Genomic DNA, 15,207 nt, shown 5'->3' with positions numbered 1-15,207 from the left:
CAAATGTCTCCCCTCCCTCGCTTCCAATGTGTCTCTACAGCCCTCTCGCCCTCCTTTTCAACCAATGTACCACTCTGCCAATGTCTCCCCTCTCCATGACAGGCAAAGTTGAATGTTAACATTTTACGTTCAATCTCAAGAATGTCCCCAAAACGCTGAAAGGAAACGTGTGTTGAATTGTTTGAAACTCACTATTAATTGCAATCGTGCAAAAAAAAGAAGAAGAAAAAAATCTGGATCTTTTTCCATTCAAACTTCAGCTTGCAGCCAATGCAGAACAAATGACGCATATGAAACTGCAGTAAAGGACTTGACGAAGAAAGCAGGCTTCACAAACGAGCGAGTTGCTGTTAAAAGACTTTATAGTGACTCTACTGTACAGTCAAGTGGAGTGAAGTGGAGGAGTGAGAGCCGAGCTCCATGGTGGACGTTTGCATAAAGAAATTGATGGCAGAGCAGCAACACTACAAATGACAGTTGAAATGTTGTCAAGAAAAGGGCACAACATCTGGATTACATCGCAAGCGACCACAAGTGAGCGTGTGTGTTTGTGTGGCACTTGTAGCTTGTGTTAGTGGTGAGGAGGGTCATACATTTGTGAAACTTGTTTTTTTCACTAATTGCACTTGAGGGGAAGGGAATGGGAATTCACAAGACCACGTGATTACATTTTCTTCACTTTTTTCCCCCTTGCATTATTGATGGAAATGTTTCAGTCTTTTCACAACACAAACACTAAAAAGTTAGAAAAATGGTGTTCAAAGCAACCAGCTCAGGAAGGACTACAACTCCCATGATGCTTTTGATACTGCTGCGATTTGATAAATAACCTCAATTTGTCCAACGAGATCAAGGAAAGGCAAACTATTATAATATATTTATTCATCTGGCCCAGGCACTATTTACATTATCAAGAGTCCATCAAATTTCATGCAATAATTTAGTGGCCCTAAATTAATTGACTTTTTTTTTTTTTTTTTTTTGCTGATTGATTCTTTTATCTCACTTAATAATTGACATCCTAAAAAGCACACACCCTGAACTAGATTGCAACAAATAAGATGTATTACTTCCGTACAATCTTTATCTTAAAATGCAGTAGATGGACATCAAACTTGAATTTCTTAGCCAAAATTTGCGGTTTTGCTCAAATCAAATAATATCCAATACATGATATGCGAGCGTGTCCCAGCTGGTTGTGTTGAACGACGGCGATAACGGAAAAACAAAAACAAATGAGCTCAAATACATGAACAATAAAAAGGAAAGAAAAAAAAAGTGGAGGTCATTGAGGCTCAACAAAAGGGAATTCAAAGTCCACAATATACAGCAGATACATACGTCCTTCAGGACAATAAAACCTAGAAAAAATGGGATTTATAGCTGCAGCGGTGCACCAAACAAGACAAAACGGAGCGATTAGTGCACGTTGTGTAAAAGGAACATTCTGTCATGATGCAGCAGATTTTCAAACCTGAGTGCTGACGAGCAGCGGGTACGAGATGCGCTTCAAACGGGATTGGACGGACAATCAAAACTGAGCTCCGCTGTTTGCATAAAGGCCAATCCTGCCGCGTTTAACATACACGCGACAAAGGGGAGGCAGCTTGAAAAGGTTTCACACACAATTTAAAAAAAAAACGTGAAGTGTAATAAGCATGCCAGGCCACTAGTAGGTAGCGATGTGACCTAAAGACAATATTTGTTCCCAGATGAAAGAATACAGTAGAATCTTGACTTCATATTGTTGAAGTACTTTAACGTCCGGTAGTTTGTTTTTTTTAAGTTCACTCTAGCGACAGCGTATCTAAAGCTCAATCACAACTCAAACTTTAGGCTGCAGGACAATGAAATAATAAATAAATCCAAAAAATGACAGCTGGTACCTGGAAAAACTCAGAAGTTGGGGCACTCGTAAGTCAAGGTACCACCACATAGGAAAAGGTGAACTGAGATTGAAATTCAATTCATTCCTGTTCCAAACTGCAGAAACACGGAAACGGCAATGGAAATGTTCCGCATGAAAGCATGTCGGGGTGCTGGAGGCTCTCTCTTTACGACGTCTCGCCTCGTCTCACTCGCAAAAGCTTTTCAGCATTTTCACCAACCCGCTAAACGCATCATTTTCAAAAGCGTTTTCAATGGGTTCTTCTCCGTATGAAATGGTGTCACTAAGCGGGAACGTTGGCGGTTGAGTGTCAAGCGCACGTGGCTCGGCATCGGCTGCATTTCCTCACGCTAACGCACGCGCATGTGTGCACTAAAAATGTTAGCTCGATCGCATACACACACGCGAACACACCCCCACAACACATCGTAACACAAACATACCAGTAAACACCCGAACATAAACAACACACTCACACGACCACGCGCGCGCTACTAGCATACACATGCTAACACAACACACTCAAATCAGCACACACGCTGGCACATGTGCACTAAACTCATGCTAGCACACACGGATGAAACTGAAAACACATGAACATACGTACGCCGTCCAAGACGCTCACTCGCAAACTAGCACACAAACATGCTAACACACATTCGCACAAAGTAGCGCATTTAGCACCGTGGCTCGCTAGCGTGACTACAATCGAGGAGTGAGTACGTTTGGTGCTTTTTACATTCTGTGCAAAATAACAATTAGATGATAAGCACAAGTCGTCATCTTACTGGCTTCTTAGGATTATTTACATTTGTGTACCGTACCGTCCAGACAATCTACATTTTTAACAAAAGCTGCTTGTTGACAATCGTACAGTGAGGAAGAAGAAAAAAAAAAAGCTTCACGGTGACAATCTGTCTGCTGTTCAAACGTGGAATTAAAAAGAAAAACACAAGTTCCAAATTGGTCACGCAGCAACAGGTGGAGGTCAAATGGAGTTGAAAAGTTAGCATCTGATATTACATTCACACATTGTGGTTTGAAAAGAAGAATCCATTTCACATTCGGTGCCTAACAATCAAAACGAGATCAAATTGTGATCATGAGTGAAAAACGCACTTGCAATTAGTCATTCTAGCTGATTATTCCAAACATGTAGCACATTTCTTATGCTAACAAGCTGACGTACTGGACGGGCCATCGTCAATTTTTCTGCTGACCGGCCGGTGTGCTGTCACTTCCCAGCAATTAGCCAAGTGGATGTCCTGGATTCCTCGGCGCGGATGCCTGCAGGTGGATTTCTTTCTTTCTTTCTTTCTTTCTTTGTTGTTTTTTTTTCCCCCACACGTGCATGACTCTCCGGGACGGTTTGCCCAGGGCGATTTCTCTTGGATGTTTCCGGGTGGATGTCTCCAGGTCGAATTTTTAAGATGGATTTCTCTTGGAAGATTCGTCCAGTTGGATTCACTCGGACGGATGTCTGCAGGCGGGTGTCACCGGATGCAAAATTCACAGTCACTTTCTGCAGGCGGACAATTCCAAATCCCCAATCAACTTCTTCTGGTCCATTTTTCCCGCTCAATTCCTCCAGGTAGAAATGTTACGGAAAAGGATTAGGGCCAGTGAAGAGAAAAAAAAATAAAATTTGGCAGGATTCTCACTTTATTCTCCGAATTCTCACTTTAAAGTCAGAATTCGGAGAATAAAGTGAGAATTAGCACTTTAATCTCAGAAATCTGACTTTATTAGTGCTACTGTTATTCTCGCTTTAAAATCAAAATTCTGAGAATAAAGTCAGAATTCTGACTTCAAAGTGAGAATTCTGAGAATAAAGAGAGAATCCTGCCAACCTTGTTTTTTTTTTTTTTTCCTCTCTTCACCTGCCCTAATCCTCTTCTGTCAAATGTCCAGCTGGATTTCTTTTGGTTCATCAGCCTGAAAGGCGAGCAGACATCCAGATGGGATTTGCGGATGTGAGAAATCAAGAAGTTAAGAAGACTAGAAAATGAACACCTGATTGATAGTGTGGCAAAGGAACATCAAATGACAAAAAAATAAAAAAAATAAAAAATACAGAAACGAGCGCGGCGGGTGGAGTTTAGAAGAACTTGTCGTCGATGCGGAAGTGCGGCCGCGTGACGTCATCCGGGTTGATGAAGACGGAGATGGACTTGCCGGGGTTCTCGGTGACCAGCTGCTGGAGCTTCTTGGCCAGTCGGTCGTCGGGCTGGCTCTCGCCGCCGGCGTCCGACTGCGGCGACGGCAGGTTGCCGGTGCTGCCGCGCCACTGCAGCTCCACCGTCAGCCGGTTGGCGGCTTTGGCGTGCTCGATGGTGGTGCGCAGGTGCTCGGCCGGGTCGGAGCGCACCGACGACAGCTTGCGGGCGTGCAGCACGGCGGCGGCGTCCGACAGGTGCTCCAGCATGTTGCACTGCGGGATGAAGTAGTTGGGGCAGGTCTTGTTGACCAAGCAGTGCTGCAGGTCGTCGATGAGGCCGAGCAGGAAGTGGGCGGAGAAGTCGTCCTGCGCCAGGTAGTTGGCGGGCAGCCGGTCGCAGGCCCACAGCATGACGCTGCGCAGGTGGTAGGGGCTGACGGCCTTGGGGCGCGACAGCAGCTTGACGATGATGGCCTTGCACGCCTGGTAGGCCTGCATGAGGCCGGGCGAGATGCACTTCTTCAGCTGCACCTCGCTGCGGGCGAACGACAGCCGCCACTCGTTCTCCCGCCGGCCCTTGTGCGAGCAGGCGGGCACCAGGTAGAAGCCGCTGATCACCTCCTCCTCGGTGATCTTGCCGTCCCAGAAGTGGTTCTCCATCAGCCAGCTCTGGGCCACGGCCGGCCAGCCCTTGAAGGACACCACGGGCACCACGTCGTACAGCATGCGGCTGCTGCCCACGCCCAGGATGACCGACACCACCGTGCCGTTGCGCTCCACCTTCTCCACGCGCGGGACGCCCCGCTGCGGCTTCTTCTGCACCTGTGCGGGGAAACCGGCGCCTGCTGACAATTGCCGCTGCATATCTCAACTGCTTTTCTTACGGCCAGCAATCATTTCAAAAATAATGCTAGTCTAGTCTTAACTGGCGGCGATTGGCGTTTATTGAATTGGACTTCATATTCATATAATGATTTAAAAAAAAAAAGGGGGGGTTTGGTCACTGTTGTCTAATGTAAAAACTTACTTATTTTGATTCAACACACTCACTAAGGACTGCAGAAATCAGTCGACAATGACTGCGGATATGCTGAAAGGATTTTGCAAAGGATTACGCAATTATTAAAATTGTTATTCATTTTGACAGGCTAGCTCGAATGTCAAAACTGGTGTGCCTCAAAGGGTCAAAGCTTCTCCCTAAATGTTTTGTTACGGCACTTATTTACAATCAACAATAAGAAAAACAAAATCTGTTTGAAAATTCTGTGCGCAAGATGCGACAATATGACGCCAATTCAAAGTCTTTCACCATATTATCCAGTTACTACAAATAATGCATCTTTGCTGTGTTATGTTACAAAAAGGCAACAACAGACCTCCAGAAGGACCAGCGAAACGGCCTGGTAGAACCAATCGGCCACCAGCGTGGGCGAGAAGAAGTAGTTTGCGGCTCCGCTGATGTGCTCCACCACCGTGCAGCAGTCCTTCCACTTGCTGATGGTTCCCTCGTCGAAGAGGCGCAGGCTGAGCCAGGAGTGCCCCAGCGCCGAGTGCCTCATGTCCAGCGTGACCGGCTGGTTCCGGTCGTGCAGCTTGAGCGCCGGCACCAGCAGCGTGAAGTCCATGTCGTAGTCGGCGCCGCGCGCATACACGCTCAGGTCGTCCGGGTCCATGTCCACCACGCCCTCGCGCACGCCGCCCGACAGCAGCAGGTACTCGTTGGCGACGGGCAGCTTCTGGTCCAGCTTTTGGACCATTCCTGGGGGACACAAGTACAATAAAAGATTGAACAAAGGGAAGGCAGTCAACACTCACTATTCACAGGCAATAACAATCTGCCACAAAATATCTCCACGTCCTTTCCAAAACTTTGTCCAAAAATAATGTCTTTTTTTCCATCTACCTTTCAATAACCTGGAAAATGACATTTTCAATGAACTTCTACAGGGTATTCATGAGCACACAAACCCAAATGTATCTATGTATGTATGTATGTATGTGCTTCTATTTTTATGTTTAGAGCGCTACATTGTGATTGTGTATATTTATGTTTAGGCTCTGTAGCACTGTCGGCTCCGCACCCAGCATGGAGAAGATGAAGTCCTTGGCCGTGTGAATCTCCAGGGCCCGCTGGTCGTCGTACTCGCGCTGGTCGTGCTTGCTGAACTCCTGGATGAGCCGGTTCAGGTCCTCGATGCGGGCCGCCGACCTGAAGTCCAACTCGGGCCCGACGCCACCGCTGCCGTGGGGCAGCCTGCCGGCGGCGGCTATGGTGGGGCTGTTCCCGAGGCTTCCCACCGAGCCGGCACGGCTGGAGAGAGCGGGGGCGGCCATGATTTCCTCCTCCACAGCGCTTTCAGCGGTCCTTCGCACTTTGCTGCTGCCCGGGAGCGGTGAGCCGAATCGGGCGTTAACGAAACGAAGCCACGCCAGCGGACCGCATCCAAAATCACATCCACATCAGCTAACACAACAACCGGAAATAGAGACTGCACTTTCGCTAACGGCGCCTTCACAATAAGAGCTTTAGCTTCATCGGGAGTGTATCTCGCGTTTTTTTTTTGTTTTTTTTTAATGTAAGCGGTCTAACAAATTAAAACAGGTCACTTAGCCACATTGATATAACGCCATCGCCCTACTAATTTCATTAAACACATTAAAACAAGCTTTGGAAATATTTTATTGTGAAGGTGTTGGCAATGTACGCTCACTAACACTGGGGTTAGAAGAACGCATTTATTTCAGTTAAATGATAAAAATAAACAGACCGAAATATATAAGTTAGTTTTTAAACCTTCAATTGTGTGCATTACTTGTTTGTAGCGAGACAATTTTGGCAATGTCAGGACTACAAGTAAACAGTCGTCAATAAAATAAATAGGCTACTCAAAGATACTGTATCTGGAAAAACCTTTTGAAGCACAGTAACTGAGTATTTATTTGTTTGTTTGTGTATTTTTTTGTACGTTTTCCTCAGGGTGTCGCTGTGGTTGTTCCGTTTCAGTCAAGCGCCTCCGTTTGAGGGTAGGCCGCCGCTTGGCCCTGACCCGGAAAGGAACCCGGACTTCCGCAAGTAGGCTCGCTCCAACATGGCGGCGTGGAGGAGCTATGCTGTCTTGCTCTCGCGGACCGGCGAGGACGTTCTCGGCAGCAGGTGAGAGATGGAGGTCGAAACTGTGACTCATTTATTTTGGCTCTGCCCCTTTGTCCAAAGCTTTTGGAGTGACATCTGTAAATTTATTGCTGAAACGATTGACGGAGATTTTGAACTGTTTTGGAAAGCTGCACTGTTTGGTCTTTAGGACTTTAAAAGAAGTCAGTTAAAACACAAGGAAATGTATATGATTAATCTCATCATTCTTATGGCCAAATTGTACATCCATAAATGTACATTTTTACATCGGAAAACTTATTTTGTTTAGTTCCATTGTGAAATCAAACTGTACATCGAGTCCATGAAATATTCTCGTAACCAAAAGGCTATTAAGACATACAATTTATGTAAGCATTTTAATATTTTCTTGTAAACTTCACCCCCTGGCAGTTTGTTTTGTTGTGTTTTATGCTTCTCTTTGTTATGTATAATCAACTATTGTTTCAATTATTGCTCTGTAATCCTTAAGAATGGCTATTGTTGTAATTATTGTGTGTTGCAATTAAAAGAAAAAGAAGAAAAAAAGAGAGAGACATGGCACAAGCAGACCGACACTGTTCTAAGTTAGCAATGTTAGCATCTTAGAACCTTGTAATTTAATTAAGCGGGTGCTAGCTAGCTGGCAAAGGAGAGATTGTGAGAGAGCCATTTTTGTAAAGTTTCTTTGACATTTTTATGTCAAAATAATAACAATAATAATAATAATTCGGCCTATATTTGACCTTCTACTGCTGTCACATTTTTCCACCAATCGAAATGCTTCAAACTTCAAAATATTCCCCCCAAGGGAACCGTTTTCCACTTTTCCAAAAGTCCTACTTCTCCCATAAAAATGATTTTCAATGAAATGAAATGAATGGAGACATTTTTTAAATGCGTCCATGTCATTCAGCAGTCAGGACATGTTGGGAGCAATCCATCACAAATTCTCCACATTTCACAATAAAATAACCAAACCAAAAGATATTTTACATGCGACCTCATCCTTCCGAGTTGCGCATTTCTTGACAGGTTCAAAGCATCCACCAGTCATGATGAGTTCCGTTCTGATTGAGTCTAGCAGGTGGACTTGCACCTTCCAGCAGCAACGTTGCGGCTTCCGCAAAGTCGCCAGGAAGCCCGAAAGCAAAAAAGTGGAGCATGAACTCGGACACTTGGACTCGTCAGAAGTGGCGTCGCACCGGCGGGCGCCCAGCCCTCACTGGGAATCACCTCCGCCTCCGTCATCGAGCTCGCCGCGAGCCTTCGGCCGGCTGGTGCGACCGCTGTTCTTCACTGTGGGGGTAGGTGGCGCCATTGGCACATATTCACTCACAACAAGCAGTTTGGCAGAAAGCCATTCCAATTTTGTGTTGATTTTCGTGCTGTTGCAATAATTCTCTGAAAGCACTTCAGCGACTGTGGCCGTCTTGACAGCGCATAACGTGCCTCGGAGCCACACGCGTGTTGACTTCCTGTCAGTTTACAGGCTGCTCCTTCGCCACGGCGGCCATCTGGCAGTACGAGTCGCTCAAGTCTCGCGTGCAGAGCTACTTTAACGAGCTGCGAGGCGATTGGCTGGAGAGCGTGCGGCCGCAGAAGCGAGGGGACGTCCGCAAGGAGGTGAGCCGATTGGCTGGCGTCCGTGCCCCGCCCACACCTACTTTGATCTGATCTCTGATCGCTTGCTTGTGTCTCAGGTCAACCAGTGGTGGAGCAATTTGAGCGTGGGCGAGAGGACGGTCACAGGTGAGCTGACTGGCAAGCGGCTGTCCTTTCATTGATTTGTCTGTCCATTCGCTCAACTGTCCGTCCATCCTCTTACCTGTCTGTTAGGCTCGTTTCCAATTTGTCGCTTTTAACAAGTCAAGGTTTCATTTGCTCCTCAAAGCGTCCGTCACCGGCGAGGAGAAAATCACTGCAAATAGGATCCAGAGGTTTTATTTTTCTTTCATTCTCGTTGAGCAGAGAGGGAGGGGCGAGCATTTGCACACAGGCGGTAGGAGTGGATGGGGGGGGTGAAGATGAGAGCAAACATGGATGCTATGTTGATGAATGTGCATTGTCCTAAAAATGAAAAAAAAACAAAACATGATGCCAGCGGTTACTGGTAAAACAGAATAAGCATGTTAATCTTTCTTTCTTTCTTTCTTTCTTTCTTTCTTTCTTCCTACGTTTGTCTCTCAGCCATCCTGGCGGCGAACGTGGTGGTGTTCTGCTGCTGGCGCGTTCGGTGGCTTCAACGCCCCATGTTGAAGTACTTCACCGCAGACCCCGCCTCCAGTCAGTCAAACTTCATTACTGGCACATTATAATGGCAGTCAAATTGTGTGAATTTAGCGCGTGTGTGCGTTTGACTCCAGAGACGTTGTGCTCTCCCATGGTGCTGTCCACCTTCAGCCACGTGTCCTTCTTCCACATGGCCGCCAACATGTACGTCCTGTGGAGCTTCTCCAGCAGCGCCGTCTCCATGCTGGGAAGGGAGCAGTTTGTGGCCGTCTACATGTCGGCAGGTGATGGCGCCACACGCGCACCATGCGCGCAAACGTGCGCGCTCGTGCTCATGTGCTTGTGTGTTTGTTGGGGTGCTCAGGGGTGATTTCCACCTTCTTCAGCTACGTCTGCAAAATGGCCACCGGGAGGTTTGGTCCGTCTCTGGGAGCGGTGAGCCACTTCCTGCATCGTGACGCATCATCGCCACAAGCACATGCAGCGTCGCAGGATGCGATGAATCTGAAACGTGATATGATGCGTGTGTGTTTTCAGTCGGGCGCCATCATGAGCATCCTGGCTGCCGTTTGCATCAAAATGCCCGAAGCCAAACTGGCCGTCGTCTTCCTTCCGATGTTCACGTTCAGCGCGGCCAACGTAAGACTGTTTGCCCATTCGCTCGTCTCGCCACTTCATTTTGGCAACCAAAAGTTACAAAATGAATTGGGCAATGCACATTTTTCACCAGATACAATTAGACCAGACGAAAACCATCATTAATAAACAATAACTGGGACGAAATCACTCTGCGTTTTCATCGACAAATGAAGATGAGACGAAAATGTACTTCAATTAATAAAAGTGGACATTTTAGTTCATGAAGAAAGATGAGATAAAAATGATGAGATTTTGTTTTGTCGAATCTTGTCTCTGCTAATCTGTCCCTGTGACATTGTCATGTCATGTGATGTGACACACCCCCTTTCAAATCTGCAGCGAGCGAGTGCAACAGGCACAACAAACACTTGGGACTGACAGCAGGTGGATTCACCGTGAAAGGTGGAAAAAAACCAACAACAAATGTAATCATAGTAAGAACGTAACATGAATCCAACGGCTGGAACGTTCCAACAATAATGTGACTTCAACCACTAACGAATGTTTGCTAACTTACTAGCGTATAGCATGCAGCCATTGTAGCCACTGTAATTGTGTATCAAGTTGTTTTTCATCAAAAAGAGGAGAGAAATTTTCATGTGAAATAGTTTTCTATCCAAAATGTTCAACATTATCTGCTGACAAAAAACATATATGAACTGAGCGGGATTTTCCATCAGTCCATTCTGTCATCTTGTGCCTTTGTTATCATGCAGCCGTCTGTCCGTCCACTCATCGTTCTCATCCGTCTCTTCGCAGGCACTGAAGGCGATTATCGCCATGGATACGGCAGGTTTGGTGCTGGGTTGGCGTTTTTTCGACCATGCGGCTCACCTGGGAGGCGCCATGTTTGGCATGTGAGTCGAAAGCGGTCGGCGCTGCAGTACACCCGCCCTCCACACGAGGGTGCCGAAAGCTAACATCTAATTATGGGCATCGAATTGGTTTTGGTCGCGATTTATTGAATGCGTTAGAACAGGAAAGTACGTAAAGACAATGAGAAGAGTCACGCGGGAGCTGCTGCGCTCCACAGCTCGCATTCAGACACTCACACTTGCTGACGACAAACTTTGGCGCCATCTTGTGGAACAATGTTAAGGGGCGTTGAGGCTCTTCATTTACACAAAAGTAGCGCTTTGGTGCCGTCTTGTGTGCATCGCGATGCCAAGGGATTCTGTTTCGGTGAGTTGGGAAATGTCATTTAGTCAAAAGATAGTTTTGGAGTCCTCTAGTGTGCATTTTGGTGCCTACAAACTACGTTGTAGTAAGTTGAGGAGCTTCGTTTAGACAAAAGCAGTGCTTTGCCATATATCTCTTGGCAATTCATAACCTCGGCGCGGGGAACATTATTATTTGTTAATTGCCTTCGTTATTTTTTTTGTAGTAAATAGGCAAAAAAGTTGAAATATGTTATATTTATAAGGAAAGTCGCACAAACATTCCATCATTTGTGGGTGAAATATTTGATCAAAGTAAGTATCAAATGGTGTCTCCTCCCCCAGTTGGTACATCCTCTTTGGACACGAGCTGATTTGGAAGAACCGCGAGCGTTTGGTCAAGTTTTGGCAAAAGCTGCGGAGCGGCCGCGGCGGCGGCGGCGGCAACGGAGGCGAGCGAGGAGGCGCCGTCTAGGACGTTTTCAACGGACTCGAGGGGAACACAAAGTTCCCTCAAATTGATCAATACTTGTTGGAATCTTGATCAATAGTTGTTCAGATCGGCCACTTTGCGTACGTCCCCATGAAGATGTCCACCTTTTTCATTGATGTTCATCTTTTAGGATTTTTCTTGATTGTCTTGCCAAAGTGTACGTCAAGCCACGAGAATAGGATTCAAATTTGGTGGGGATTGACCTTCACAAGGTCAACAATATATCTGGAACAAACCACTTCAAGTCACGTGTCAATGAAATCCTGGGATGGGGGCATTCGAAAAATGTCAATATTTTAATAAATGAGGACGTCATGGGCAAAAAAAAAAAAAGTGCTGAGTTTCTTTTTCGTTACAATCGTCACGTACTGTTCGTTCAACCGACAAATCGGCACAGAATCATGTGACCGGCACGTGGCACTTTGGCAAGATTCTCACTCACCCTATGGGCGATGTTAAGACTTATTTTATGTACCGCGATTTATGCAGCACCAATAAAGCCACAAATTGGAACTTGAAGGAAAGGAGTCGTTACGATTCCGATGTGAGTGACTTTTTATATTGTCAAAGCCTAAAAGGAGTATGGAATGATTTTTTTTCCGCTCGGGCATATGGAGGACCAAAACTGCCAAAATTCAAAAATCAATAAATGACTAAAAGTGACAATAAAAATGGATAGAAAAAATATCATTCAAAAATTATACCAAAAAAGTAAAAATAGAAATAAAAACAGCAAAAGATATGTATATATATATATATATATATACAAATAAATACATTGTATTTAATTTTTTAATGATATTTTTGATATCCGCTCTTATTTTCACTTTTAGTCATTTATTTATTTACTCATTTATTTATAAATGTATAACTTTTGAATTATATTTTTTAGTCATTTATTGATTTTGAATTTTGGCAGTTTTGGTCCTCCATACGGACAGAGAGCTGATGAAAAAAAACACTATTTATTTTCAATAATGTATTTAATATGTACAAGCCACTTCAGAAATTGACCCTCATATTAGGTTTAAAATAAAAAATAAAAAAAGAACATGCTTGAAAATTGCATCAGTCTTGACTGTATTCTTTTGTTGATTTTTTTTTTAACATCACAAATAAGCATTAAATTGGTTAACATGTCTAGTAAACTTTGGAGTCAGTATAGTCATTTTGAAGTTTTTTTTTTTTGGGATGGAGTCCAGTTTGACTGACAGCTGATGACCTGCAAACAAAATCTGTTTGTCAGTCTGAAGTCCACAAACTGGCACTCACACGCACAGTTGTTGTTTTGTTTTTTAATTCAAATTTGTATAAAAATAATAATAATAATAATAATAATCCAACTTAGCCGATGAGCCCGAATGACGTTTCCCGTCGCTTTCCGTGACCAGAAACTCTTCCTGATGATGTTTGAGCCTGTTGCAGAGTTTGAAGGTGAAAGTGCGATTTTGGACGCGTGTCCCGGAGGGCGGTCGGCCTGCCGCAGAGTTCGTTGACCCGAAACGCGGCTCCGAGCCCCAAGGCCTCGCCAGCCCGCCGTCACATCGCACCGGGCCACGAGTGGAGGACGATCAAGCGCGACTCCTCATCGCCTTCCGCAACCAAACTCGAGCGGTAAGAAAGGAATTGAGGCGCTTGAATGTGGAATTCAAGGTGCATTTCTGAATGTGCAACTTGTGTGCGCAGGCGCAGCGCATCGCATCATGTCGACGGGCCTGCAGATTTGCGGCCTGGTAGCGGGCGTGCTGTCGTGGTGCCTTCAGTCCAGCTGCACGTCGTCGCAGCTGTGGAAGGTCCGAAGTCAGGCCGAGTCTCTGAGTAGCAGCCAGTGGCAGTTTGAGGGCCTGTGGATGAGCTGCGCGGCCACGTCGCTGGGGGCGCTGCAGTGCCACAAGTTCAAGACGCTGCTCGGACTGCCAGGTCGGTTGGACCACATCGCCAACGCCGCTTGGCACGCTCGCCTGCAAGTGAATACTCACTTTCTGACTTTTCACATTTTAAAAGTGACTTGGTTACTTTGCTGATTACTCCATTTTGAAAGTCACTTAGCTACTTATTACTTGATTTTGAAAGTAACTGAAGTACTTTGCTGACGACTTGATTTTAAGAGAAATTTCGTTACTTTACTGATTTGGCAAGTAACTCATGCAATCACAAGTTACTTAATGAGTTACTTTTAGCATGCCGTAATGTTTAATAATAAAGTTGTTTAAAAAAAAAAGTAAAAAAATAACAGCTTTTTGAAATCTTACATAAGTTGCTTTTGTTGCTTTTTAAGAGTCTTTCTGGATTTCACTGAACATAAGTACAGTTTTTTAAATATCCATTGAAGCGCTTATCCTCGTCTAATATCCATTTTTGACCTGGCATATTTCATTGTTAATACTGTAATGGTAAAAGGTACATTTCTAATGTATTCTAAATATACTGCATCATGCGTGCACGTCCACGTGTTAACATGTACTCGATGATGATGTAAACATGTTCATCAGACCCACACAGGTATGTTTTGTCAGTGTACGTGCAGGTGTGTCGCGCTCTGATGTTGTCATCTCTGCTGGTGGGCTTGGCCTCCATCATCGTCTCCATTTTGGGTCTCAAGTGCAGCAAAGTGGGCGGAGCCTCCGAACAAGCCAAAGGACAGTTTCTTCTGAGTGGAGGCATCATGTTAATCCTGTCAGGTGAATCGATATCGGCACGCGATTTTGGCAACATGCCGGCGGCCGGTCGGTCTTTCATGTCTGTCCTTGTATTGATTTATGTATTTATTGATTGTCTATTCAGGCATGTCCACCCTGATCGCGGTGTCATGGTATGCTGGCAGAGTGATCCATGACTTCTACAATCCTTTGTACAGTGGAGTCAGGTGATGATGATGATGATGATGATGATGATGATGATGATGATGATTGTCGGGGTTGAGGATGATGAAGACATGCGCGTGTTCCAGGTTCGAGCTGGGAACGGGTCTGTATCTGGGCTGGGCCGCATCCGGTCTGGCTCTGCTGGGAGGCGCAATGCTGTGTTGCTCCTACAGGAGGAGCTCTTCCTCCTCCTCCTCATCCTTCCCACCTGCACGGTACGCAGTCAGTGCAGTACTCCTTGCTGACACATAGGGGGCACTGCCAGACAGCTGATTCATTTTTTTATTTTTTTATTTGTTTTGTTCTTTCATGCATCTGTACATGTGATTTGACTTCATGCGATGACGTCATTTGTCCCGACAGACATTTTTCGTACAACTATTCCAAAAGCAGTGAAGGTCATAACGTGAACATCTACAGGACAGCGCACGCTTCAGACAGCAGCAGTGCCAAAGCTTACGTGTGAGCCGGTCCCTGAACGCACCATCGCAGTTCGACGAGGAATTGTCACGTTTGAGCTTGCATGTTTTTTTGTAACCATTTTATTATTTGACTTTTCTATCACGTTTGTCATCATTTAGATGAGGATCACAAACTGTTTTTTTCTTTTGTGTAAATAAAAATGACTTACAACTTTATTGATTTT

At 45.3% G+C, this 15,207-nt stretch overlaps 3 protein-coding genes across 4 annotated transcripts; 2 read left to right on the top strand and 1 right to left on the bottom strand.

Annotated features, from left to right (window-relative positions):
• Nucleotides 1-344: 344 nt before the first annotated feature.
• On the bottom strand, nt 345-6,535 carry LOC144033217 (nucleotidyltransferase MB21D2). The gene is made up of 3 exons (XM_077541162.1): nt 6,128-6,535; nt 5,423-5,805; nt 345-4,868 (listed from the first exon to the last, which is right to left on the bottom strand). The coding sequence occupies exons 1-3, from the start codon at nt 6,378-6,380 to the stop codon at nt 3,987-3,989; spliced, it is 1,518 nt and encodes a 505-aa protein (XP_077397288.1). The 5' UTR covers nt 6,381-6,535; the 3' UTR covers nt 345-3,986.
• A 346-nt stretch (nt 6,536-6,881) lies between these two features.
• Nucleotides 6,882-12,030, top strand: parlb (presenilin associated, rhomboid-like b). Of its 2 annotated transcripts, none has more exons than XM_077541834.1 (10): nt 6,882-7,200; nt 8,264-8,483; nt 8,662-8,802; nt 8,880-8,928; nt 9,367-9,462; nt 9,543-9,692; nt 9,773-9,843; nt 9,946-10,047; nt 10,807-10,904; nt 11,550-12,030. In XM_077541834.1, the coding sequence occupies exons 1-10, from the start codon at nt 7,136-7,138 to the stop codon at nt 11,677-11,679; spliced, it is 1,122 nt and encodes a 373-aa protein (XP_077397960.1). In that variant the 5' UTR covers nt 6,882-7,135; the 3' UTR covers nt 11,680-12,030. The 2 variants fall into 2 exon arrangements, with proteins under 2 accessions (XP_077397960.1, XP_077397958.1); XM_077541832.1 differs by having other exon boundaries at nt 6,916-7,200; nt 8,261-8,483.
• Nucleotides 12,031-12,884: 854 nt separating this feature from the next.
• On the top strand, nt 12,885-15,199 carry LOC144033624 (claudin-7-like). The gene is made up of 6 exons (XM_077541835.1): nt 12,885-13,311; nt 13,384-13,617; nt 14,214-14,378; nt 14,482-14,563; nt 14,648-14,776; nt 14,925-15,199. The coding sequence occupies exons 2-6, from the start codon at nt 13,401-13,403 to the stop codon at nt 15,025-15,027; spliced, it is 696 nt and encodes a 231-aa protein (XP_077397961.1). The 5' UTR covers nt 12,885-13,311; nt 13,384-13,400; the 3' UTR covers nt 15,028-15,199.
• Nucleotides 15,200-15,207: the final 8 nt, after the last annotated feature.

This window comes from Festucalex cinctus, chromosome 13 (assembly GCF_051991245.1).
Source record: "Festucalex cinctus isolate MCC-2025b chromosome 13, RoL_Fcin_1.0, whole genome shotgun sequence".
Lineage (NCBI taxonomy): Eukaryota > Metazoa > Chordata > Actinopteri > Syngnathiformes > Syngnathidae > Festucalex > Festucalex cinctus.
Note: the sequence above shows the minus strand (reverse complement) of the source record. Positions and strands in the feature narration are given on the sequence as shown.

Bases quoted from the DNA above. Each gene is read 5' to 3' on its own strand.
- LOC144033217 (XM_077541162.1), bottom strand. From the start codon at position 6,380: ATGGCCGCCCCCGCTCTCTCCAGCCGTGCCGGCTCGGTGGGAAGCCTC. The intron at 5,806-6,127 runs GTGCGGAGCCGA...TGTGTCCCCCAG, and splicing joins CTTCATCTTCTCCATGCTGG to GAATGGTCCAAAAGCTGGAC. The intron at 4,869-5,422 runs GTCTGTTGTTGC...TTCCCCGCACAG, and splicing joins TTTCGCTGGTCCTTCTGGAG to GTGCAGAAGAAGCCGCAGCG.
- parlb (XM_077541832.1), top strand. From the start codon at position 7,136: ATGGCGGCGTGGAGGAGCTATGCTGTCTTGCTCTCGCGGACCGGCGAG. The intron at 8,484-8,661 runs GTAGGTGGCGCC...ACTTCCTGTCAG, and splicing joins CGCTGTTCTTCACTGTGGGG to TTTACAGGCTGCTCCTTCGC. The intron at 10,048-10,806 runs GTAAGACTGTTT...GTCTCTTCGCAG, and splicing joins TCACGTTCAGCGCGGCCAAC to GCACTGAAGGCGATTATCGC.
- LOC144033624 (XM_077541835.1), top strand. From the start codon at position 13,401: ATGTCGACGGGCCTGCAGATTTGCGGCCTGGTAGCGGGCGTGCTGTCG. The intron at 13,618-14,213 runs GTCGGTTGGACC...ATGTTTTGTCAG, and splicing joins GACGCTGCTCGGACTGCCAG to TGTACGTGCAGGTGTGTCGC. The intron at 14,777-14,924 runs GTACGCAGTCAG...TTGTCCCGACAG, and splicing joins TCATCCTTCCCACCTGCACG to ACATTTTTCGTACAACTATT.